Source organism: Sylvia atricapilla, chromosome 1 (assembly GCF_009819655.1).
Source record: "Sylvia atricapilla isolate bSylAtr1 chromosome 1, bSylAtr1.pri, whole genome shotgun sequence".
NCBI classification, from domain to species: Eukaryota; Metazoa; Chordata; class Aves; order Passeriformes; family Sylviidae; genus Sylvia; species Sylvia atricapilla.
In genome coordinates, this window is record NC_089140.1 from 64,125,586 (window position 1) to 64,148,774 (window position 23,189).

Genomic DNA, 23,189 nt, shown 5'->3' on the forward strand with positions numbered 1-23,189 from the left:
CGCGCTGTCCGCCCGCCCGCGGCCCGAGCCGCCGCCGCCGCCGCACCCCCTGCCCCGCCGACCAACCACACGGCGGCCGCCCCGGGCCGCGAGCGCGTCAGCGGCCCGCGCCGCCGCGTCACACCGGCTGCGCCGCGGACGGCCCGGCAGCCCCCGCGCGGACCGCCCCCGCGCCCGGGGAACGGGAGGGGCCGCGCCGCGCCGGCTGCGCGGGAAAAGCGCTCGCTGCGATCTGCCGCCGCCCGCAATGGGACGTGGCGCAGGAAATGTCCGGCCTCGGGCGCGGCTTAGGGACGCCTGAAGGGTTGAGAGCGCAGGTTTGTGCTGGGGTCCCTCCGCGGGTGATTCCAGCGCCTTCACCCCTCTTCCCGCGGAGTTTCACAGAATGGCTCAGTTTGAAAGGGACCGCAGTGAGTCATCTGGGCTAACCTTCCCGCTCAATCGCTGTCGTCCCAGAGCACATGGCACAGAATTGCATCCAGTCAGTTCCTGAATTTCTGCAATGAGGGAAACCCCACAGCCTCTGTGGGCACCCTGTTCCAGTCCGCGGTCATTCGCACAGCAAAGAATTTTTTTTCCCCGTCTTTAGGTGGAATTCCTGTGCATCGGTTTCTGCCTGTTGACTCTTGTGCTGCGGCTTGGCAACAGCGAGTAAAGCCTAGCTCCGTGCTCCTGCCGCTCTGCCCACGGCGACACAACCTACCCACGCTGAACGTCCCCCAAAGGACAGCGTGCGGGGATGTTCCCTTGTCCCTGACGAGGAACAGCGTGCAGAACGCGGCAGAAAAAGCGGCCCCGGGAGGCCGGCGGCGCTCCCCCAGGCTGCCAGGAGCGACCGGGTTCGTGTAAGCAAGAGACACAGCAGGTGCGGGCTTGTCATCGCTCAGTGTTGGCATATGGAAATGAGGTAGGGGGAAAAAGCTTCAACGGGGCTTTTGCTTCCTCGAACCACGAGGAAGAGTGCATTCCTATTACAAAGTTAAAATACGTAAAAATGTGGGGGTTTATTCTACTGAAAGTAAAGTTGAGAAAAAATTTATGGTTTCATATTTTATTTTTAGCACCAACTTGCCGTGGGAAGGATGCAGCTATAGCGGAACAGCTGTCAGAAGAAATGGTACTGGGGAATTTCGTGCTGCCTCATCATCTGCTTCAATGCTGGCTTTTTTTAAACTTCATCGGGGGGTCGGTCTTCCCAGCTCTCCTACATGACTTAACTCCTAATTCCTTTGTCTCATCATCATCTTCTTCAGGAGATAACCATTATCCAATATCCAGCAGGGTGGAATTGCTTTCCAAGTATTTCTCCTCATAAACTACACTCTTACTCTCCTGCCCCACAATTGTATATACAATTTTACATGCAGGGGGATGACTTGCAGTGATAGACAACTCCTACCCTGGAACGTGCAAGTTTGAAGTCACCTGCAAGAACCAGCTCATTTTGTGTAAACAGCTGGTGTGCGACAGTTGCTGACTAATTTTAGGATGATAGTCTGCTTCTACAATGGGCATGTTGAGATCTAAATCAAAATAATTATCAAACCACAGAAAATACTATATTAGCCTAGATTTGTAACTCATTTAGTCCAGGAACCAATTACTGTGCTAGCATTCAGCTTAAGAGGAGGGGAAGAAAGGCTAGCATAATGTGTTTCAGTTCTGGAAAGAGCTAGATTTACAGAGGGATGGGATTTACAGAGCCATTGGTAACAGACATTCATTAGTAACAATGCTGGCTTCTAAAGTGGTGCCTGTGTGGGGAACTGACTAAAATCATTCCTGTGCTGGTCATGTAGGAGCTGGACAAATTTAAAACAAGCTTCCCTCTTTATGCATGCTAAGAATGTCAAGGTAAGCTGTACACGCGCTTTCCTCTTCCACATACATGTCAAATGCAGCTACACTACATTTGCTCTGTAAAATCAAGTGCTGCTTTATTTACTTATTTAGAACAATTTCCATATGGTGACATATCTTTAAAGAAACTCATGACTCAGAAATACTTGTTGATGTAGTCAAACAACATCTATTGACATGAGTCACTGAAGTTAAATAAATGTCATTAAAAATGAAACAAAAGGCAAATATATATATATCTCCAGCAGAATGATAGTGATCATCACCATTTGATCAATCTTCCCTGTGAGTTATATCTGCAAGTTACTTTGAGGTAGCGCTAGAAAGCTGTTGGTCCAAGAGCATCCCTGCAAAAAGAAACATTCACGACTTAAGTACCATTTAACCTTTTTGAACATTTTTCAGTCTTCGGTTTGTCACTGTTTCTTTCTCCCTGTTCACTGATTGCAGGATCATTAGCCCCTCAAACCATGGTACTAAAGCTTTTCTGTTCAGAGAAGTGGAAAACAAAACCATTACTCTTCTTCAAGAAATAAGTGGGTTTTAGGTAAAGGCACTATCTATCACAGCTAGGTACAATGAAGAGTTTATAAAACCAACATTAGATATTCTTAAAAAAAAAACCCTTCATCGGACTTTAAAAAAACCCACAACATTTCAGCTGGGTAAAACAGACAATACACAAAAGTGAAATAGGTGTGGTGTTGAAAACATTGCTCCCAATACTTTTTTTTAATGTTTCTACTGCAATCAGCTCTTTGTAGAACTGAGAGCAGGCATCTGTGTGATGGACATGTTGAGGTCTTTGCGTAAGCTCGCTAATGCAGGCAGTAGTTGGACCAGCACTGCAAGTTTCCTCAGTTAAAAGTCTCAGCAATGAATGCTGGCAGATCTGATGCACTCACTTTTTCCAAATTTATGCTTAGACCAATACAGAAGCTTTTCATTGTGCTTTTACAGTAAAGAATGTGTGCTGCACACAGTTTCTTGATCCCAAATATGCACTCCTAACTGATAAGCAGTATAAACTAAACAGAAGACAAAGTCAGAGAGCTATTTAAAACACGAGCTGCAACCAACAGACTCCCTTCTTCACCTCACTTTTCTTCTGTGCTGACTAAAGAAAATACATTCCCCAACATTTCTCAGGTTTGCAGAACTAACGGCCCAAACAGCCTCTTCCACTGCATTTCATAAACAGTATTTTCACTATCTGGGTACTGTACAGGCCGGAACAGAAGGTTCATGTCTGAAAACAGTCTCTAATGCAGAGTGCAGAGACCTTGCTAACATGTAACATCTAGATAAATATGGTGACAACAGACTCTGACTGAGGTTTATGTGCTGTGGTGATACAGTGCTGATCTAAGTGAAATCATACAGCTACATTACATAATTCACACATGGATCAACCTCCCAAAAGCTAAAAATCAATGCATACTCTATAGGATTTCTACCAGGCCAACAATGCACCCTTAGCATCTGATAACACAATAGGAGATTTCAACAAATGACTTACTGCGGCTTAAGTATGGTGTTAGGTAACACTATGCAAAGCAGGATATGCACTTCAAAGCAGGAAGCTTCCAGGTCTGTGCCTGGGTTATAATCTTCCAGCTGGTGATGACGGTGCTTGCTAGATACAAAATCCTTTGCCTAGCAACTGGTTTGTACTACCAAGCTCAGGCACCACAGCTGTGCACTACAACTGAAGTGACATCAAATCCAGCACAGTTTTGAAAGGGTAACACTCACATATCCAAATTCAAGGGGCCTGCATTTACTGTCTTGAGTTTCCTTGCTTCTGCAATCCTGTGAAACAATTCTATACAGGCAACCAAGTGCCCTTTCCCATCCAGATTCTCTTTGCTTCATTTATTCCACTTTCTGTCACATTCCCTTTAATAATCTCCCTGCTGTGACCCTCCAAAGACTGACCAGTTCCCACCAGGGAAACATTCAGGTACAATATCCCAGTTTTCAGCCACTTCGCAACTATTTCTCTCCAAAGCAGGGAAACAGTTTCGAAGACTGTGATAGTAATCTCCCTGACTGAATGAGGATACTTTGTTTTCTCTCCTACATACTTAATGCACAAACTCCAGCAAGAATGAAGATCCTATATTACACCAAAAGACCTTTCTACTTTAGAGCATCTGTATTTCATGGATGGGACCTCAAAAGAAAAAAAAAAAAATCCCAGCTGAAATTAAACTGTGAAAAGAGGGAGGTTCTGGTGAGCAGGTAGAAGGGTCCTGCTGTGCCAAGTCACCACTCTGCAATGCAGTACTAGTTTCCCATATAAGAATAGCATGTAGGTTATGACCATCACTTCGTAATGTAATTAAGTCATTAAACACAAAAAACCCTGCCATTCCTGCAATTATGGTTTAGACTGCCCCCAAACACACATGGCAGTACCAAAATGCCTTGAGTAGCTTTAGTAGTTTTCACATGTATTAGCTATATGATAATTTCTACCTTTTTCTCTTTGAAAAGTATTCATTTCCAGCCTGAATTTATTTTATTGTGTACATTAAGTAGTAACAGGAGCTTAAGCTGTCCCTATGACTGGAAAATACTTTATACCCTTTCAGATAAGAACAGTTTAGAGGAAGCCACTCAGAAGTTGCTATCTTAAAGAACTTTCTTCATTGCCATCTCCTCTTTTAACTTGAATACTGAGACCTCTAATCCTACTAAAATGTTTAAACCTCATCACTATGAAACATCTGATTATAAAGACTGAACAAATAACAGATGTCTAGGATGGGGTACAACCTAGTTGAAGAGGATATTGCGATATTTTGATTGATGATGGGTTTTTCTTCCTCCTTTAAACCAAAGGGTTTTCTCCAAGGATTTTTATGTATAAGAACAAGCATTATATTACACCAGTTTCTTTGCTGTAAAGGGTCAGATGAGAAGACTAACAAGAAGGGCAAAAATAAAATTATCAGTAGGTATCATCATTAGTCTTTGGAATGTTTGCAGCTACAGCAGCTCAGAGCTCACCCTTCTGTATGTTAAAAACTGTACAGCATGTTAAGAGTGAGAGCTTGTAAGATTCCCTAGGTCTCTTGGAAGTATGTGAGAGCTAGTGCTGATGCCCATACCAAAGACAGGTGAAATACCCTACTGCCTCCAGCTAAATTCCACAAGCCAGAAGAGGTGGTGTTTCACATATATAAGTAAAATCCCTTGCTGGCCAGTTTGCAGAAACAAAATTTTATTTACACAGGCAAGTCTATCTTTAGACCCCATTGAACTCTTTACATTTCTAGAATATTTACATGATTTCAAGATGCTCCAAATGATGAACAAAACAAAAAGATTACAGAAACTGCCAAAAGCATAGCAAAAAAAACCAACCCAACCTATCATTGTGCTTTAAAACTTATGATCTAGAGTGATGTAGAAGAAATGTAATTTTAGCACCTTGGTCATAACGGTCATGCTATATAAGACACTTAAATAGCAGAGGGGATGTCAGAAGTGACCGTATCCAGAGGTTGCCAGTGACAATTCATGAGGGCATCATAGAGTTCTTCACTTGTCTCCATAAATTGTCTATTCATTTCATCAACATCCAAGTACAGCTGTGGATCTGCAAACAAAAGCCTGGTAAGTACAAGTGTCACAACTTGGGAGACCTGCTCACAAAAATCTGAAGTGCCTAATAAAGTGTACCTTAGGTAAACTTAATGATTTAACAGACTTAATCTACATCTAGTGAGATGTTTATTCACCTAGAATTTTAACAAAGCTAACAAAGTCCAGCTTCTTTTAGAATAAATGTATTTAAATGCTAGGACTATACGGTATCTCTACATGAAACAGATTTAGGGATAATTAAAATTTTTGGACAGTATTACTAGATGTCTCTACTAATGAGCTTAACATACAATATTATTAGCAGAATCAAAGATAGTAACTCCTCCAACAGACTATTCTGGAAGGAGAATGCAGGCAAAGATACAAGAAGCCTACTGCAAAGCATTGTCAACAATGTCCCATTCTACTTGACATGGTGTACACTATTAGCTTTAAAATCCTACCTCATCTTAGCTACAGCCCATTCTTTATCCAATAGCCACTGGCTTGAATTGCTAAAGGGCAGAAGGATAGCTATATTCAAGCTGCAGTGATAGAATTATCATTACCTTCAGTTATTAGGTCATCATTGATTTCAGTCATAGCTGAAGCTTCCTAGAAAAAAAATAATCACACTCAGTTTCAGAAAGCACTACAAATCCAAAAGAATTTTATGCCTCAAAACATTCCCTGCCTCTCGCAACTATAAAATAAGCAGGAGCAGGTGGCGTTCTTTGGGAAAGGGCTTTTTGTGGGGTATTTGGTTTTTTTTAATGCTTTGGTTGAGTTTTGAGAAAACCATAGTATACTTTCACTTGAAAAGCATTTTTGGAAGGTGTCATTGATAACTGGCTGACTTAGATATGATCACCTTAAAACAATTCTTTATTTTACTTTAAGCAAAGTACATCAGAAAAACAGGCTGAGAGAAACACTACAAAAATTTGCTGTCAGAACTGTTATTAGCATACATGAACAAATATTACTACATAAATATCTAATTCTACAGATGCACTTAAGCTCCTAAAAACAAAATGCTGAACATAACCTTCACACTTTTCTGACTGCATGAGTTCAGTTTTATGACTTTTTTGCTCTGATTTACACAATCCATATGACTCCTTAGTTGTCTTTTTTTTTTTTAATATAACTGTGTCTATTTACCTCAAAAACAGCTGGAGCCATAACAGCATCTCCTAAAGAGCACTCTCCAACAGCCTGCATGCTGTCATAGGGAGTATAGGAGCTGTAGTTGTAGTCAGCATAGGGATCGTAATTCCACTGTGAATAGTAGTTCTGATAATCTTGATAATAATCATTGTAGTTGTACGATTGATACCGCTGGAATTCTGCTTTCAGTCTGAAACATGAGAAGGTATATGCAGGTAAGAGTTTGAGAACAAACAACTGTAAACCCAGGGTTGAAGCAAAAGTTTCACACACCTCCAAATTTATGAGGAAACTTTTCTAAATAGCTGCCTAAGTCTTATGTCACAGCACAATACCTCATGTTTATGAGGAGAGCAAGTGCTCACCTTCACCAATGCCAAAAGTAATTATTTCTATGTATTACTTACATTTATCTGTATTCAGTTTAAAATACTTCTGGTATCTGTTTAAGTAAGCTACTGATAAAAAAGGATTCATTAAGACCAGAGACCTTGACCAAGCACGGCTGTTTTAAAGACACTTCAAACATTCAATTAGTCCTTCCATCCTTAGTTTTGTTAATACAAAATCTTGTTATTTCCAGAAACAAGGGGTAAAGTCCAATTATCTGTTTCAGAGGAGCATCTGACACTGCCCATCAATTTACCATGTTTACCTTCACCTTCTCAAGTTTTGGTCCATGAACAGTTGCCAAAGCTTAGCTGTCAGGTGAAGTCAGCACTGCTGTTATCCAGAATGAAGCCAAAGCAGCAGGAAAATTACAAAACTCATTAGTTATGATGACCAAAGGGCCAGGTGATTAGTTTTCACTGCTTTCTCTCTCCTGAGCAGATATTTTCCAGGGACAACTTCAAGTCGACTAATGACAAGTATCACTGAACAAGAATAGTCTGTTCTAAAACAGAGACACACTACACGAAAAACACTGGGATAAATCAGCTGCACATTCCAAGAAACACCCTACGCTTAAACATTTCCTCACTGATTACATACAAGCAGGCCTCCTGTGTTTGTAGTGTCCAATGTCCCTTTACCTCCACTTTGCTACAGAATATACAGATTGGGGCATTTTGCCAAGAACACAAACTGAAGGAGCTCAGAAATCATTTCCCATGTAAGTGACTTAATGACAAATTACTCTGATGGCTGGAGTTTTGGATGCTGTAAGGGCACACTACTCAGCCATTCAGAAACTAGTGTAGATTAGTGGTGTGTATTTCAATATCCCCATTACATTTTTACTTCATTACTGTGAATGCTACACATACATTCTAATCAATAGGTATTTTATTTTCTTACTACTGTAGTAAAGAAATGACTTCATAATGTCTCAGTCTTCTGCTTTCAACTTCTCTCCTACATCCATCTCTGCAGGAAAGAAAAGTCTAAAAATAGTGCTGACATTCTTCTGGATTGCAGAAGTGAAGAAAACATTCTTTGGGACCTCATTTTCAAAGCAAGTTAGTCAAAGCAAATCTGGACAGTGTTCTCTTGAGTAATGGCATTTCTGTTCCAGAGCAATGAGGCAACACTGGCAAAATTGGGAAGAGAAGCAGGAGCTGTTATTTCTAGCCTTCTAAAAAACACACAAGCTGACCTCATGAATATATACTGAAATTGTTTCAGAAGATTCTATTTTTGTCTGTATTCTGGATTAAAGTTTAGCAAATTCGGTACCAAGTTTCTAACTGGATTGTCCTATATAACTGACTGAGAGAACTGAGCTGGCAGAAAAAAACCCAACTCGCTCAAAACCAATCAACTTTAAATTTCCTGCTGTCGTAATCACTTGAGAAGCAGAGTAGTATCCTAAACACACTGTTCAAGCAACATCTCCTTCGGCCTCTTCTCCTCTGCAGTCTGTATTTTTCCACTAAAGAGTTCCTTCCTCTACCAGCTTCTTTAAAACTAACAATGTGCTCCCTTGTCTAAGAGAAAAGGCCTAGAAGAAAAGCTTCCTAGCATACCCTTGTTGTCCCTTCTACCTTCTTCAGGCCCATACAGGAAATACTTACAAATGCATTCAGCTTCACTACTGTAAACATTAAGGCTGGTCACAACAGCAGCTAAGCCCAGGTTATACAATCTGGCTAGACTTAAGAGTTGGATTTCCCCAGCAATCCTCAAAGAGGCTGATGGATCCAGGCAGTGAGAACATAATGCTTCTGTGATTTTGCATCAGGTACAGCCATTATAGCAAGGGCCACAGTCTTTACAAAGGCAGAGCTAAAAGAATCCGATTATTTAGAATTACTGTATCAATGCACAACTCATTTGTTACCTTTTAGAAATTCCTATGCTCAGCCGGATTCGTTTTCCCCCCAGACCTGGTGCATTCTGGCAGTCTTGCAGTGCCCTCATCTGATCACCTTGCTCACCAAATCTGACAAAGGCATACCCTCTACAATTTTCAAAAGGGAGAAAACAAATTCTAGTATTCATAACAGGTACAAAGCCAATTAATTCAATTTCTGTCTTTGCGAAAACAGAAAATAGTAGCTACTATAGCTTCTATCACCTAAGCAACCTCTCTGGCATGTGCACATGCACAGAAGATGCTTTCACAAAATTAAAAAGTTGGGCCAGAAGCAAAAAGCTTTGTTGTTAGCATTAGATGCAACTTGCTGAAAAGCCAGTGAAACAATACATGTTAACTGCTGTCTGCGTAAGTAACCAGATTCTATATCCTGCATTTACAGCAGTTAATGTATCAGTACTAACCTACTCCTACTGCTCTACAGCTCTAACATTCTTTCTAAATTTGCTCTCTCAGATTTCTTTTTTTTTTTTTTTTTAATTTTCTTGTACTAGTCCACTACAGCCAGTGTTTTCCAAACAGCAAACTGACTCAAACCTCCTTCACTCTGCCTGGCCAGTGCAAGCTCTCCTAAGATTTACTAATATTAGAAGTTCTGTTTCCCAACCCCCTAAGATTTGCTAGGCCTTACACTTCTCTTCCAACACGTAAAAAGGGAATTATTTTGTCCTCAGTACCGCACATGACTAAATGGACACGCTGCTGTGGGTAAGCACAGATGTCCATGGAGATCTCTCCCTTCTCCCACCATCTAGCTGCTTTCACGCAGATATGCCTTTGGCTGAATTGAAGCTTAACACATTAACAGCTAACACTACACATGAAGTTTTAGAACAACAAGGATCTATGTTGTTAAAAAATAATGCCAGAGACTAATCTCTCTCTTCCTACCTCTGAAGAAAATTCAAAACCAATTCAAATGCAAGTTCTTATACATTTCTTACGGCAACAAACATACTGACAGCATTAACACGTTTTCACAGGCATTACCTGGAATATCCCAGCAGGTCTGTTGCTATTTTGCAGTCAATACATGAGGGGTACCTCTTTAGGAAATAGTCATAGAGCTGAAAATCATCTACTTCTGGAGTCAGCTCCCCAACAAATATTGAATAATCTGGTCTTTAAAAAAATAAGAGAACCACCATTAAGTTGGAAAGTAACATAGATCATTTAATTATAAAGTCCCTAACATATAAGCAAGCAGTTATTACTGGACAAATAAAGAGACAAAATACAAACAGAGTATTAACTGCAAATCTCTGCTGAGCAGTGCACAGTACTGCAAAGCCATCACTCCAGCAAGTTCTCAACTTCTGAGTCCATTCTATCTCTTCTGCAAGCATTTCAACAAAGATCCAAATTTATTAAAGAATCTTTTTAAAAGTTAGTTTTAGAAAGTACTATTTGTTGTCTGAAGGGCAGGACACACAAAAAAAACAGAAAAAAATATTAAGTTACAGCCAAAATTCAAAAAGAGCTAAGATTACTTTGACACCACATCTCAAGTGATAATAAGAGACAAACGAGGAAAAAATCTTCATTATTCAAATGGCAATACAATTTCAATAAACAATACCTAGTGTATAGGCACCAGGTGTGCCATTTCAGGATTTTTAAAATTATTGATGGCATGCACTAGTCATTAGCAATTTGAAACAGATAAAGGGTCAGAGCTGCTCCTTTCTAAAGGTCTTTACCTGGTGGTGTTAGTACTACTAGGGACAAATTCTATTCTTCCTGGTTTTATTTTGTTCTTTTTCTTCCGTTTCTTCTGCGGTGTTCTCCACCAGCTGTAGGCCTGGAGACATTCTCTTTTTTTTGCCATCAAGTCCTGTAGGGAGAAAAAAATCGCCTTTATAGTATTTAGCCTCATTTACATTCCTCCCTCCCACTCCCCATCACCACAGGTGATTTCCCCATATTCACCTTGCCCTTGAAAGAAGCCTGGGGTCCCATTTCTCCCTCCGCCTCCCATGAGGGAAAGCAGCCTCTGGGGAAAACGCCTGGCAAAAATAACAGAGCCAAAGGATTGTATGAACAGCCATATTCCCCTGACTTGTCAAGCTGGCTAAAGGATTGACAGCTTCCTCTGGGAACTAGGGACAAACCAGATAGCCCTTTGATGCTGGCCAATCCTAAACGTTAATTAGCTTCAGGACTGGACTGTGTTCCGCTTGAGCTCCGCTTGAGGATGCAAAAACCCCTGCCACAGCACAGTCTGAATGACGAAGAGGCAGGGAAATTGTCACTCTTGCCTAGAAGGGATCTCCACTGTCCCTATCTCCCCTCACCTAGGAGTTCTTCTTCTGTGAGATGCCTCTCCTCACTATCCAGCAGTGAGTCACTCTCCCAGGCCAGGAACAATAAGAGGCCAATTAATGGAATTAAAGGAGAAAGCAGACCAGGAACAGGCACTAGCTTGGCTGAGGGAAAACTCGAACCCAGATGCAAGGCCAGAAAGAAAGAGGCATAAAAAGTGCCTCTCGGGGAGGTGAAAAAAAAAAAAAAAAAAAAGAAAAAAAACAAAAAAAAACAAACCAAAAACAAAAAACCCAAAAAACCACAGCTCAAAAAGGAAGTGAGTGGGGTAACTACACAGAAGAGGAGGGGAAACAGCCTTATTAGTAACATCGGTTGCCTCCCTCAATTAAGATTCTGAAGAACAAGGACTTCCAAAAATCAGAGTGATGTTCCACAGCATTTACTTACGCAGGCTTTAATGTTCTTCCTCTACAACACCTCCACATGTACCTTACATAGAGAGTGTTACGCGCGAGGTCCTTCAGTGAACTCGCGCTCAAACAATGCAAACTGCAAAGCTCCGTGTACTGCCCCCAACCTGCTTGAGTCGACACAATTACGTGTCCTGAGGACAGCCACCAACCACCACCATTACCACACAGGACTAAAAGAACATTCAACTCAGAGCAAGCTAGCTATGTCAGCTTTACATTTATTAGGAATTCTGAGTATGGTTCTGGAATCCATTTAGGCCCTGCAAGCCTGTATTTCTGACTACATGATCTTACCTGGGTTGCCATGGTTCAAACTGTGTTCAGTCTTTCTCCAACAGTATAGCTGCACAGGTTCAATTTATTACACTCCTCCAGCTGAAAAAAAGGTGGAGGAAAAAAAAGATGAAGGATTTTATCCCCAATATTAATTACTTCCAAATATGTTCACCCCACCATATGCTTTAACGTTATTAAGTCAGAACTTAATTAAGTTCTCACTTGTCACAGCTAAAATAATGGAGACAAAAAGGATATATGGCCAATAGGAGTATGTTTAGATATAATCTTCACTGTCCTAAACTGTAACAGACCACAAAGTTTTCCCACTGTCCAAAGCACTAGAAAACTCTAGAGATCTTTTCAGCCACCTACCTATACCTTACCCTTAATGCTGAAACACCTACATAAAATAACCTAGTAATCCAGAAGATTCTAAAATACTTAAAAAAGCAAGGCAAAATATACAGGCTTTTTGTACATATGTACAGTACATTTTTGTACAACCTCCCCACGTTTCTTCCCCTTTTAGCCAAACTTAAATTTACTTTGACCACAAACTATGCAGCTGAAAATGAGCAGTGGTACTTCCTATGTGCTAAAAAATATGAGAAATCAAAGCAGGATGAGGGCACAGTACAAGCAAACATGATCTTTCTCCGCACCTTACCTCCTCCCTCTCTCATCTTTTTCACTCATTACCATCAAAACCAGCAAGTAACATTTTACTGCCATTACTAAACAGTGGACACACTTTCCTGAAAAGCTATGTATTTTTGTTGATGCCAACCTCCTTTCTTTAGGCTTTTTTCCCCAGTCATCCAACAATTACAAGTGAGTGCAAAAACCAATTTCATTTGCAAAATATTCTGCACTTACTTCGACACGCAGGCGTTCTTCACCCCTAATGAATTTTTACATCTGGTGTAACTCCTGTGCAGATATTTAACTGCTGAAGTTCTAGTTCTCATTTGCACACAAGAATTTATGTAATGTTTTGCAACTTGGCTAATTTAATCCACAGCCACATAATGCAATAAACACAGAGCATCTACACTGCCTTAAAGGCTCGCCTGCAGAGCAGTTCAGAGCACTACCTCTAAAAACAGATTAGGCTAACTGGACACAGCATAGCCATAGACCATAATCAGAGCATCCATGCCATAGTGCTATTCAGAATAACTTCAGATTTCATCCCCACAGACATTGTGAAGCCAAGAAAAGAGTCAAGTACAAACAGGCCCTTAAAATACTAGTATGGTTAGCATATGCTAAACTGAGCACGTGCTAACTGAAAGTAATTGTATTCATTATATAATTATCAGCAACTTCTTCCTGTTAAGGGTGGTCATTATTAAGGCAAATATCCACAAAACATGTTCCTCTAACATTACCTTTTAATGAAAGGAACCTCCTTATATAAGCTCCTCCATGCTCTCAACGCTGAAATACGACTTTTGAATTCACAAGTTTTTTTCAACTTACCACTTTTCACTCGTGCAGACCTAATGGAAGATGGCACGCACGACAGAGCGCTCTTGTTGCAAGAGGCTATCAGGAGGCAAGTGATGCAACTGCTTCTCAGTTGGTTAGCACCAACTTTTATGCAAAACCGGTTTTGTACGCCTCCCTGTCCGACGCTGACCTTTTCACTAGGAAACAAAAGCATTTTAAAAGCAGTTTAAAACAGCCTGCATTAATATAAAACACTTTTTTAGATTTGTTTTAACTATATCTACAGTCACAGCTAGCTTCTTTAAGCAGTGGGGCAGCATCAACCTCCAGAATCAAAAACATCCTTAATTGGATTACACACACATCACAGCAGCTTTTAATTCTAGTCTACATTTTCGCATCATTGCATCCATACGGGCAAAACAGGTGGCGAAGCTGTTCACGGCCTGAATCGCCCGTGCAAACACCGCTCACCCAGGCACAGCGGGCAATCCCCCTCCCGCTTCCTTCGGCACTAATTCCGCTCACACGAGGCGCTGGCTCAGGGCACGGGGATGAGGCAGCCTCCCAGAGCTCTCGGGGCCGGCGCCGTGACCCCGGCCGAGCCCAGGCCCGAGCCGTGACGCATTTCGCTAACCGAGCCACTCGGCACGCCGGAAGAGCCCGGCCACAAGTGCGCCCCGCCCGGCCCGCGGCCTCGGCAGGCGGCCACACTGGCGCCGGGGCCGCGCTTCCCGCTTATTGTACTACGCGATAAGAAATTAAGTAATGAAAAAATATAAAACGGCCCGACGAAATAACCATTAAAAGCCAGCGGGGCCGAGGCCAGGGAGGGGCTGGGGTCTCTGGCGCCTCGGCCCAAGCGCCGCCGGGGCCTCCTCGCCCCGCGCGCCCTCAGAAGAGGCGGGGGCCCCGCAGCGCCGGGGAAGGGAAAGGGCGGAACACCCCAGCCCGTCCCACCCCGCCCCGTTCCAGGAAATCGGTTCGCGCCCCCTTTTGCCCCGCTAGCAGCCCCCGATGCCGGCCGCCGCTCGCCCGCCCCGCCCCCCCGCCGCGATCCCGGCACTAACGCCTCTCGTCCTCCCCGCCGCCATCACCGCCAGCGCCGCTTCCGCCCCGCGAGGCCCCCCTGCGCGGGCTGCCCCGCGCGCCGCCTGACCCGCGCCGCCTTGCCGCGGGCCCTCACCAGCCGCGGGCAGCGACAGCGAGCGAGCGGCGGGCGGGGGAGAGCCCGCATGGAGCTGGTGGCGGGGTGCTACGAGCAGGTGCTTGCTGCGGCTTCGCCACGCGGCCCGGCCAGGTAACGGGAGCGGGGGGAAACGGAGAGAGGGAAGAATCACGGAACGGCCTGGGGCGGAAAGGACCTTAGAGGCCGTCTCTTTCCAACCTCGTGCCATGGGCAGGGCCATCGTCCGCGAGAGCAGCGTGTTCAGAGCCCCATCCGAGCGCCTCCGGGGAAGCTGGGGGGGGAATGCCCAGCCCGCCCCGCTGGAAGCGCGCCACCGGCACTCAACGTCTCGCCCTTCCGCAGCCGCGGTTCCGGGCGCCGCCGGGGCTCTTAAAGCGCGTTGCCGGGGGCGGGGCGGCCTCTCCCGCGGCCTCCGCCGCCGGGCTCGGCCCCCTGGCTGCCTCGAAGGGCTCCGGGAGCCGCCGGGCTGCAGGCGCCCACGTGGGTGCGGCGGGCCGCGGTGCGAGGTCGCTCCTCCCGGGCGGCGCGGAGGATGGAGGGGACGTGCGGCCGGGTTGGAAGGCGTGTCTCCAGCCTGCCGCGGTGGAGAGCCAGAGAATCCGCCTCTCTTGCCCTCGGGGTTTCTCTCCGTGCAGAGACAGTGTCGTCTAAGCACTGATTACAAGGGGCCGTTTGCACGCTTAAATCCTTGGGATTAATCTCCTAACAGAACGTTAACTCAGTAAGATCCCATTTATGCTTACAGCTGAGTGTAATTCTCTCCCCCTGTACTCGGCCACTGGTGAGGCCACAGCTCGGGTGCTGTATTCAGTTCTGGGCCCCTCAATTCAGAAAAGACACTGAGGTGCAGGAGCGGGTCCAGAGAAAGACAGTGGAGCTGGTGGAGGGGCTGGAGCACGAGTCCAATGAGGAGTGTCAGAGGGAGCTGGGGGTGTTTAGTCTGGAGAAAAAGGAGGCTCAGGTAGGACCTTATCATTCTCTACAACTGCCCGAACGGAGGCGGTAGCCGGGTAGGGAAGGGTTGGCCTCTTCTCTCAGGCAAGCAGTGACAGGACAAGGGGATACGGCCTCACACTGTGCCAGCAGACGTTTAGGTGGGGCATTAGGAAGAATTTCTTCCCAGAAATGTTGATTAGACGTTGGAATGGGCTGCCCAGGGAGGTGGTGGAGTCACTATCCCTGGAGATGTGAAGGAGAGATTGGACATGGCACTCAGCGCTATGGTCTGGTTGACAAGGTGATGTTTAGTAGGGTTGGACATAATGATCGCAGAGGTCTTTCCAGCCTATTTGATTCCGTGATTCTGATTTTACACATACACTTTTTCAGCTTTTGCTTTTAAAAAATAAAATTAGAGGACAATGAAGTGGAAGCTTTCTATGGTAAGCTTGAGAAAGACCTCTTTGTTTTGCATTTCATTTACAGTCCTGGACAGTCGTCCCTGATTTTACACATCATGCCCACTCCGCCTCGTTGTCAGCAGTATGCAGTGAATAACAGATATGGGTCACTGGGAGCAGAGATGAGACAATCCAAATCTATGACATGAAAAAGAAGATAGAACATGGGGCGCTGCTACAACCCAACGGTAAGGGAGCATTTATTTGTAAAAAACATTAATGAAAAACATTAGCTGAAAAATTGGCCCTTGCCAGAAGAAGAAAACTGTTTTTTTTTTTTTCCTAATAAGTAGTGTGATTCTGTAAGTACTTATAAGTATTGTAGTAGTGGTGGTGTTTCAGCCGTGATGGTGTGATGATACAAACAAGGTAAGCTTCGAGCATAAAAGGTAAAAGAAAATGTATATTAACTCACAAATATTTTTTGCCACTTTAAATTATTTGTAGTTTTAACTGATTGAGAAGTTATGACCCACAAATGGCTTATGCACCATTTTTTCTTCTGTCAGGATGGTTTATCTAGACCATGCCCACTCCCCGCTATTGTCTTTCCCCAGCTTTCTTGTCCTGTCACAAGGGTACATGAGCACACAAAAGAGAGTTTGTGTGTGAGAGCAGGCTGCTGCTGCCAGCGGAGTTAACCTGGTACATTTCCCACTGTATGTGCTGCCTGATTACAACTGTAAAGTACATGATAGGGTCACAGAACAGTTTGGGTTGGAGGGGATCTTTTAAAGGTCGTCTAGCGCAACCCGACTGCAATGAGCAGGGACATCTTCACCAGATCATGTTACACTGAGCCACATCCAGGTTTGGCCTTGAATGTTTCCAAGGACTGAGTATCAACCACATGTCTGGCCAACTGTTTCAGTGTATCACTGCTGTCCTTGTAAAAACACTTCTTACATTGAATCTAATTGACCCGGTTTAGTCTAAAACCATTACCACCTGTCCAATCACAACAGGCCCTGCTAAAAGTTTTGTCTGTATCTTTCTTATAAGCCCCCTTCAAGTACTGGAAGGCCACAATAAGGTCTCCCTGCAGCCTCCTCCCAGCTGAACAATTCCAATTCTTTCAGCCCTTCCTCGCAGGAGAGGTGTTCCATGATGACTTCTCTGGTCATCCTCATAGCCCTTCTCTGGACTTGCTTCAACAGGTCCACATCATTCTTATGCTGGGGACCTGTTGGAGGTGAATGCAGTGTTCCTGGTGGGGTCTCAGAAGAGCAGAGCAGAGGGGTAGAATCCCCTTCCTCAACCTGCTGCCCACACTGCCTTTGATGCAGTCCAGGACTCATTTGGCTTTCTGGGCTGGAAGCACACATTTGCTGGCTCATCCAGCCTCTCATCCCTCAGCAAGCCTAATTCCCTTTCGGCAGAGCTGCCCTCAATCTGTCCATCCCCCAGCCTGTGCTGATACCAGCTTGCACTGTGCTTTGTGCAACTTTGAGGTTCCCATGGCCCACTACTTGAACTTGTTCATCCCTCTGGATGGCATCCCATCCCTCACCACTCACACAGCTCGGTGTCATCTGCAGACTTGCTGGGGGTGCACCCTTTGTCTATGTCATTGGTACAGTCATCTGTTAATGGCTGTCCAAATAAATCTGTTTGGGTGATTTGTAGCTCAGTATTGATTAACCAAAAAGATCCAGAAGCTAGATTGAGCATGGTAGCTATATTTAACTCATGTATATTACATCTGGTGGTTATGGGGAAGCAGCACGTGCAGTAAATTCAGCTGTGTGTCAGGAGCAGGGCTTTGACATGGGAGCATTCCTGTCACTGACAGAAGCTCTCTGCCACAGTGTCTGAGTACTCGGGAAAGACTCTGTACTCTGTGCTCTGTACTGCTGTGGCAGAGAACAGACTAGATGGAGTTCAGACATGTGTGGGTAAAGGGTGCCTGATAGAGCATAACAGACTATTGAATATAGCAAGAAAGTCTGAGGGTTTGGGGTTTTTTGAAGAAATACTTAGGAAATAATTTAGATTTTCCCAAGGTTAGGGTAATAGCTAGCATGCCTTGATGGAAGAAACTTTCCTGTTAAGTTGTATATTCTCTGTTAACTTGTGCAATAACTGTTCCATGTGTACAACGTTGTTAATTCTGTTTCTAGGCACAATAACTTGTTTGGAGTTCTATGGGACTGCACATCTACTGAGCGGGGCTGAAGATGGACTCATTTGTATCTGGAACACAAAGAGATGGGAATGTCTGAAATCCATTAAGGCACATAAGTGAGTTTCTTAGATCTTCATATTCGTGTACATTTTCCAGTCTATTTTCCTTGTAATAATACATGTGACTAATGTTTTGTTTTTATCAGGGGACACGTGACATCTCTTTCTATTCATCCTTCTGGGAAGTTAGCTTTGTCTGTCGGAACAGATAAAACATTGAGGTGAGTCAAAACTGATGAAGGAATGCTGGGAATCATAATTCAGTAACTCCTAATAAGGTGTTATAAGCAACAGTTCCATGTTGGGAGTAGGCCATGCAACACTGATAAAACATATTTGTTATCAAATGGTTCAAAGATTCATTGGTTTGTCTTTTGAAGTTCTAAGTGCCAGCATACCTTCTTCTTGTGAGCTCTGACTCTCCACAAGTTACTTGTAGATGTATAAATATATTTGAATTTTGGAACACAATTTGGTTTCAACTTTTGAAAAGTGCTAGGTTTTGTTTAGTGTGATTTTGCACTTGGAGTGTTTCCATGTTGCTGTAGATACCTGTTTTAGAGACTTAAAACCCTGTTTTTACAGCAAATCGCTATTGGCCTCCTTTTGGGCTCAGTATTGCAAATGGTGGTTTAGAAAATAAATAACACAAGTTCAACATTATAGCGTGCAAGCAGTATATGAACTCATCATTTTCTCTTGCATTAAGAAGGCAGAAAAGTGCACAGAGAGGCTTAAAAGCTTCTTTTGGGCGCATCATGTCAGCAGATTGGATTTCAGTTTTGCTGTGCTGTTTTTAACAGAAAGCATTTACCTGTTGTTGTGTTTCAGAACTTGGAATCTTGTTGAAGGACGATCAGCCTTCATCAAAAACCTGAAGCAAAGTGAGTTTATCAATCTAAATCCCCTAATTAAGTCCAATTTGATCGTTTTATTTTTCATGTAAAGAAAAGTTGACCGAATTAATAAGTCAATTGCAAACTTTCACAATGTCTTTTTTCCATGTGCAGGCAAGTTCATGTCCTTAATAATAATCATTTAGCAAAAGGAAAACATACTACTACTATTTCCTTTTTTCCCTTGAAATTTGAGGTCAGAGCATTTAAATAAATGTGGTTTAGTTTGTTTTTCTTTACATGATTCTGATAATCAGAAATAAACATTTAAGAGCATAGCTGTTTATTGTAGTTTTATTTTTTTTCACTGAATTTTTGTTAGGTCTAGGTAGAAAACAGTGTCTAGCAGCTTCTAAAGATTCTTACTTTTAGATTCTCTGTATCAATGTGTACAGATGCACACATAATTAAATGGTCCCCTGATGGAGAGAAGTATGTGACCGTGATAACAAACAAAGTGGATATCTACAAACTTGACACAGCTTCAATCACTGGCACCATTACAACAGAGAAGAGGATTTCTTCACTTAGATTTATTACAGTGAGTACAAAAACAAGAGGTGTCTGGAAATTCATTGGTTTGAAACATATGAAATTAATCACACTTGCATTTCTCTTTCCTCATTCCAAGGATTCTATCCTTGCCATAGCTGGAGATGATGAAATGATTAGGTTCTACAGCTGTGACTCTCAAAATGCCTGTGTGAATTTAAAGCTCATGAAAACAGGTATTCTGTATTTGTTTACTACTTAAATATTTATGACAATGATAAGTCCTCTCTAAAGTTCCATGGCTTGTAATGTTCAGCATACTTTGCTTTTGTTTTAGTATAGAAAGTGAATTTATTTATGTGCTAAATTCCAAACAGACTTGTTTGCTTTTTGTATGAGCACAAATACTGTGCTGTCCATGCATATTACAAAAACAATAGGGTACAGAATTAAGAACATTACTGTTCTAAATCTGTGAGTGAGTGTGAGTCTGTATGTATGTGTGTTTAACCAGTCTTTACTGAATCTGACTCTTTAGAATGCTTTAAAAAAAAAAAAAACCAAACCGGTTTTATTCAGTTAAACAATAGAAGTGTAATCACAAATTCTCTGGTTTTGAATACCAAATATTTGTCCCAATGTTGCTTTGAATTCATCAAAACAAAAGCATTAGCAGTAATCTCACTGATGTGTCTAATAGTGTATGATTTAAAGTATTAAAGAGTTATGAATGGAATCCTAATAAGCCTAACAAGGGCAGATGTTCCTAATATAAATGACAGCACTCAAAGCAGATCCAAGTTCCACGTTCCTCCCTGTCACTTGAGGGGTTTTTGTTCAAACTGATTTTTAAGACTGTTGCCTATTCATCTTTAATTTCTCTCAGCTTACTGGTCTGAAGTGAACTGTGATGCTATAAGATAATAATGTATTCCTTTTCACAGAAAAAGATATTTATAGTTTTGAAAGAGAAGGACAGCATGTTATTGTTACTGCATCCAGTGACGGTTACATTAAAATTTGGAATCTGGATCTTGATAAGGTTGGTATATAGACTACTTGTTGCATTTAAGAAAATTAACAGAGAACCAGAATTGCGGACAATTCTATTGTAAGAGTTCATTTTAAATCACTGAAGAAATTTGACGTGAAATGTGGATGTCTTGATCTTCTTCCGTGTTATGTTCAGTAGAGATGTATGTCTACACACATATATTTATGCACTCGTATTTTTTTCATCTCTCTGCCTTTTTTTTTTTTTAAACCAACTCTAAATCTGATGTATTATGAGATCTCCACTTTATGTAAAGTCATGCTTCCCATCAGACCTAGCCAGGTTTATGCCTAATCAGTTATGTATATTATGACTATGTAATTAGTTAAGAACTGCTGTAATTTTTGTAATGTTGATGACTGTTGCTACTCTTTTAAAAAAGGAAGTCTATGGTTTGGGCAAGGGAAGTGGTTGTTCATGTCGGGGGAGGAACTTATCCTTTAGAGAAATTCAAATACATAATGTACTGGGTACTTGTATTTCCTGTGTTTTCAAAAGTTCTGAGTAGCACAGTTCAAGAAGGAATCATGTCTTATCTTTAAAGTTTATTGTTTGCTCTTAAAATCAGAAGTAGATTTTTAAAATTTATTCCTAGTTACAAAAGATCTACCATAATTTATGATAAGTATTCCTAGATAGATCTAATAATTATTTTTTTATACACTTCCAATCTGAATTTGCCTGTTTTTAATTTCTCCCACTCTGATTATTTTATACTTGTAAGTGCAGGAGTGATCTCCCTCTTTCCTCTTCATCTTACATTTTGTTCCCTTGTACAGAATGGACAGAGTGATCAGGGAACTCTTACTTTTCTGTGTAACATTGCGTTTATTTGGACCAAATTCCTTTCCCTGTAGGCAAAGTTTTGCATAACTGTGTGGGCTGCTCTGTCCAGCTCTGAGGGAGAATATCCTAAAACAGTAGTTTCCAGTGGGTTGGTGCTGTTAACACTGCACATGTGTCTGTGACACTTTATCCCCTGATATCTGCAAGGGAATATTTGTATTCCAAGAGCTGAGTGATACAATTGCCTAACAATGAAAGTGGGCAGTAATATGCTTTCTCACTTCAAATACTTCATTAAATTTAACCAGAAATAAAATAAGGTTTAAATAATCTTCTTTTATGTCTTCTTCAGATTAAAGATGGGCCATCTTTACTGTGTGAAGTCAATACCAAAGCTAGGCTGACGTGTCTTGCAGTATGGCTTGACAAAGCTTCAGAAGTGAAAAAACTCTGATAAAACTGCAGCATCATCTCAAGGTAACAGAGCTTTGTATTTTGAATTGTTATTGTGACTGTGAAATGGAATACACCAAGTGGGAGGTTTCTACTATATCCATTGGAAAGTGTTCTGGTATTTTGAAGAAGTGGGGATGTGGTGCTGGCAAGTGATACAGATACACTTACCAATCTGATAGTGTCTCAAGCCCATTTGTTTGTTGGAGAACATAAGCCTCTTTCGCTTTTATTAAAGTTTTCTTTCTGTTTACTGGAATAACATAGCGAGGAAGCCACTGTGAAACTTTTGAGACAGATAAGAAATAGACAGTTGATAGAACTGCATGTCTTGTTTTCCTGTAAGCAAAATTAGGCCTGGGGCCACTGTAGCTGGGCAACTAATGAAGTCTAGCTCAGATTTGTTTGTGTTTTCTGCTGTTGTTTTCCTGCATTGAAATCTCTTCACGTACTTGATCTTTATATATTTTAATTTCACAGGCAAAACTAGCATAAATGGTGCTTTCCACTGCAGAATAAAAACCTATTTATAACCCTTTTTTTAAAACAAGATACAAATCAGTCTCTGTGCTGTTCAGACTACAAAGACTGGACATAAAGATTAGTGTGAATAATTACTTGCTTTTTTTCAGAAACAGAAGATGAAAAATCATCAATAGCCAGGATAAACGAAGATTTTTGGACTACTAAAAGGGTTAAAAGCAAAAAGAAAGAGAAAAATTATTCCAGAGAACAAAACTGGATGCTCCAGTGAAAAAGAAGAAAAGAAACAGAATAGCTCAGCATGAAAGCAGCTACTTTCATCTCCTGTTTAAAGAGATAAATGCTGGTGTTGGCCTAGTTTTTATAAGAATGTAAACCCGAACAGGACATATGATCTGATGTGTTGTGTTAAAAGTAATTAATGTTCTTAACCCTAATAAACTGATCTGGATGATTTCTGGAAACTTTCCCTAAGTGAACAGAGCAAAAATAAATTCATAATATATAATGTTTATATTTTCTATTAACAATACCACACACTTTTTAAACTGTCTCTGAAAAAAGCCAGCTAAAATAATAAAAATAGCTGCACCTGTCTCAGTTGTATTTTTGTTTCACTTAAATGCATTTTGAAACATGTACACTTCTCATTTTAGTGTTGAAATTTTACTGTTTCATTTGACTCAAGGTATGGTCTGCCTTTGTCCTGCATTTCTTTTCCTACTGTAAGAAAAAACATGTTTAAAATTACTTAAAATATGATGATCACATCCCATTCTACACTCATGGAAAACTGTAATTTTTAATTCTTGACGTGGACTTATACATGGACTTTATAAGCA

The 23,189-nt window shown here is 42.0% G+C and overlaps 2 protein-coding genes and 1 long non-coding RNA gene across 6 annotated transcripts; 2 read left to right on the forward strand and 1 right to left on the reverse strand.

Annotated features, from left to right (window-relative positions):
• The first annotated feature begins 182 nt into the window (after nt 1-182).
• LOC136364635 (uncharacterized) lies at nt 183-2,082 on the forward strand. The gene is made up of 2 exons (XR_010744191.1): nt 183-907; nt 1,062-2,082. It is a non-coding gene; the product is annotated as an uncharacterized lncRNA (long non-coding RNA).
• Nucleotides 1,912-14,591, reverse strand: LOC136364592 (tRNA selenocysteine 1-associated protein 1-like). Of its 4 annotated transcripts, XM_066324554.1 has the most exons (11): nt 14,481-14,591; nt 13,441-13,607; nt 11,974-12,054; nt 10,871-10,947; nt 10,642-10,775; nt 9,932-10,063; nt 8,906-9,025; nt 6,619-6,814; nt 6,024-6,069; nt 5,299-5,467; nt 1,912-2,207 (listed from the first exon to the last, which is right to left on the reverse strand). In XM_066324554.1, exons 4-10 carry the CDS (start codon nt 10,898-10,900, stop codon nt 5,331-5,333), a joined length of 795 nt encoding a protein of 264 aa, XP_066180651.1. In that variant the 5' UTR covers nt 10,901-10,947; nt 11,974-12,054; nt 13,441-13,607; nt 14,481-14,591; the 3' UTR covers nt 1,912-2,207; nt 5,299-5,330. The 4 variants fall into 4 exon arrangements, with proteins under 4 accessions (XP_066180651.1, XP_066180646.1, XP_066180655.1 ...); XM_066324549.1 differs by lacking the exon at nt 1,912-2,207 and having other exon boundaries at nt 5,073-5,467; XM_066324558.1 differs by lacking the exons at nt 1,912-2,207; nt 10,871-10,947 and having other exon boundaries at nt 5,073-5,467.
• On the forward strand, nt 13,471-22,943 carry PAK1IP1 (PAK1 interacting protein 1). Its single transcript, XM_066340775.1, is given in 18 exon segments — nt 13,471-13,516; nt 14,221-14,300; nt 14,302-14,383; nt 14,386-14,681; nt 14,684-14,710; nt 16,025-16,187; nt 18,120-18,240; nt 18,330-18,404; nt 19,015-19,067; nt 19,475-19,620; nt 19,711-19,768; nt 19,771-19,807; nt 19,909-19,916; nt 20,516-20,613; nt 21,764-21,852; nt 21,854-21,888; nt 22,497-22,563; nt 22,565-22,943. Coding segments are annotated over 18 exon segments (1,569 nt in total). The 3' UTR covers nt 22,653-22,943.
• Nucleotides 22,944-23,189: the final 246 nt, after the last annotated feature.